This window comes from Fulmarus glacialis, unplaced genomic scaffold (genome assembly GCF_000690835.1).
Source record: "Fulmarus glacialis isolate BGI_N327 unplaced genomic scaffold, ASM69083v1 scaffold1938, whole genome shotgun sequence".
Taxonomy (NCBI): Eukaryota; Metazoa; Chordata; class Aves; order Procellariiformes; family Procellariidae; genus Fulmarus; species Fulmarus glacialis.
This window is the reverse complement of record NW_009229913.1, coordinates 1-2,460: the sequence shown is the minus strand read 5'-3', so window position 1 is coordinate 2,460 and position 2,460 is coordinate 1. Positions and strand designations below refer to the sequence as shown.

The 2,460-nt window shown below is 52.4% G+C and overlaps 1 protein-coding gene across 1 annotated transcript in view; it reads right to left on the bottom strand.

Moving 5' to 3' along the window:
- LOC104081308 (low density lipoprotein receptor adapter protein 1-like) overlaps positions 1-319 on the bottom strand; it is a 3,834-nt gene extending 3,515 nt beyond the window's left edge. Inside the window, exon 1 of the mRNA XM_009584003.1 lies at positions 183-319. Coding sequence (XP_009582298.1) covers positions 183-302 — 120 coding nt within the window. The 5' untranslated portion in view covers positions 303-319. The remainder of the gene's footprint in view (positions 1-182) is intronic.
- Between the last annotated feature and the right edge of the window lie 2,141 nt (positions 320-2,460).

Genomic DNA, 2,460 nt, shown 5'->3' with positions numbered 1-2,460 from the left:
AGAAAGCCAGCTTCCCCACAGGAAAGGCAGACCCCAGCCAGCCTCTTGAACACCACCCTCCTCTTGGGAACAGCACGGTCCCTAGCTGGGGTTCAGGGCTGGGACATGGACACTTCCCAGAGTGGGCTCTGAATTGGCTCTTCTCCACCCCGGTACAGCAGGGCCCCAGGGCCAGCTCTCACCGTGGCAACGATCCGGCGGATGGCAGCAGCAGCCATGTCTTCTCCTTTGGGTTTTTCTACCAGCGTCATGCCTAGATACTTGAGTGTGAAGCACATCCCCTCAAGCAGTGGCTCCTGCATATCAGCCCAGCTCTCAGGAAGCTCTGCAAAGACAATATCCCTTAGCAGCATAAGCCACATGCCAGTGGCCCCATAGCTAGTCCCAGCAGGGCCACCCCACCTTGTTGCAGCTTCACTGCTCCCAGCAGCAGTGCTGCTACATGCACACAGCAGGGCACTCTCCTGGCCCTGTGACATTCTTGGAAGAGGAACAGAATGAGAGGACAGTTCACCCTCAAAGCTTCTAGTCCTCCATCCCTGGAGGTACAGGCTCTGCCAGCACAGATAATAAGCTCCTCTGTATCTGCATAGGACCTCAGGTGCTGCAGTGTTCAGCACTATCTGCAAAAACCTTGCATTTCCAGGTCTCATCCATTTCACTACAAGCAGGATGTGCTCTGTACTGCATTCATCTCACGCTTCTAAGCCGCTGGCACTCCTCAAGAACAGCAGCATTTACTGCCACACTTGGTCTGATCAAAATCCCAAAGTTGTCCCAGTGTAACAAAAGCCAAACCCTTTGGTAGCTATCATTTACAGCAGCAGGCTGCCAGGGAACGGGTAGCTTGTCCAGCATTCACGGTCCAGGCTGAGGTGACTGGGAAGCAACTGCACCACAAAGATTCTATGTTAAGGAAGAGCTCAGACTGGTATTTCAAGGATGCAAACTAGCTTCCAGAAAAACACATTATATGGATGAACTCCAACGTACAGAGGGAGGAAGATCATTGGTTGGTCTCGATGATCTTAAAGGTCTTTTCCAACCTAAATGATTCTATGATTCTATGAGAGCTCCCGTGTGCATTACTTGTAGGTCACAGAATTAAAGGGGCACTGGGTTCTGTTTCCTGTGTCCTCTCTTTTCACACCCCACTGCTGCAGTCAAGAAAAAAAACCAAAAACAAACAAACAAAAAAAACCAAAAAACAATGGGCAGAGTGTCTGTTCACTCAAGGAAGATTCCCTAGGGACCGTCCTCAGCATCTCCAGCTTCCTTCAGAAACCAGTCTGTTTCACCAGCATGTTCTGCCACACAGTGGATGTGCTGGTAGGAGGAGGACCCCTGGTTCTACAGTCAGTCCCAGCACCACTGCTGTTGGCAGAGCACACACAAAGCAAGCACCACAGAAGCATCCATTCGACCTCTGCTCCCACAAGACAAAGCCATTGGCTTCAACAGAAAGTTCACTCTCATCGAAGGCAAAAGCTTTAGTTATCAGACTAGCGTGCCACACACAAACACTTCTCCTGTGCCAAGCACTTCCTGGTGATAATTTTCAAGGAGAGGTGAAGCAGATGTTAGCACACATTTACTTTCCTCAAATCCCAAAGGGCACAAGGATGGTGAGAGAGGAGATTTGCAGAAGGGCTAAGACACAGGGAGTCACAGTCTCTCTCTTCTTCTTGGGGATTCATCTCACAAAGGAGGGAAGGAACAGGAACACAGAAGTTACATGCTCTGTTGCAAACGTCGGGTTTGTACACTTCCCCGGGAATTGCCTAGCTATCTCCTGTTCACGCTAAGCTAATATTTTTCAGGGTTATTTTTCATCTTTCCTGGGATTAGCTCCCTGAACATTAATGGCACACTTGCAGAAGGCTCACAACTGGAATAACCTGAACCCACAGGGAAATTGGGAGACCTTATTTGCACAGCATACTCCTGCACAAATTACAACTACCAGGGAACCCACTTGGTACCATGCAGGCATCAGGGATCTCTCCCCAGGGTAGAAGAGCACTGTCTCACTCCAAGCTTTGAGAACAGCCCACACGTGCCGGAGCTGCCAGAGTGAGCTCTGCTGCTCCAACAAAGCCTTTGGGCAGCTATGACTGAGGAAGCCCAGGCACAGCCCTTCAGCTGGGTCTGTGGGGTCAGTTTTGGATCTGGCTGTCAGTCAGCCTGCAGTGAGCAGCGTGCCGCCCTGCCACACTCACTGCATGCGTGTCCACACCTGCGGAGAACCAGGCACAGCGGTTCGGGGAGGCCAAGGTTCGGGGCACTCGGACGGGGTACAGCGCATTCCAGCCCCTGGCACCGCCGGCACTGCCTGTCACAGCCGCCCAAGGCCTTTCAGCCCACCAGAGCGGGTGGCCTCAATTCAAAAGTGGGGCAAGAGGCTGGCAGCCAGGGGAGCATGGCAGGGAGGGCCAGGCAAGCAGCCCACAGCCCTGCTGC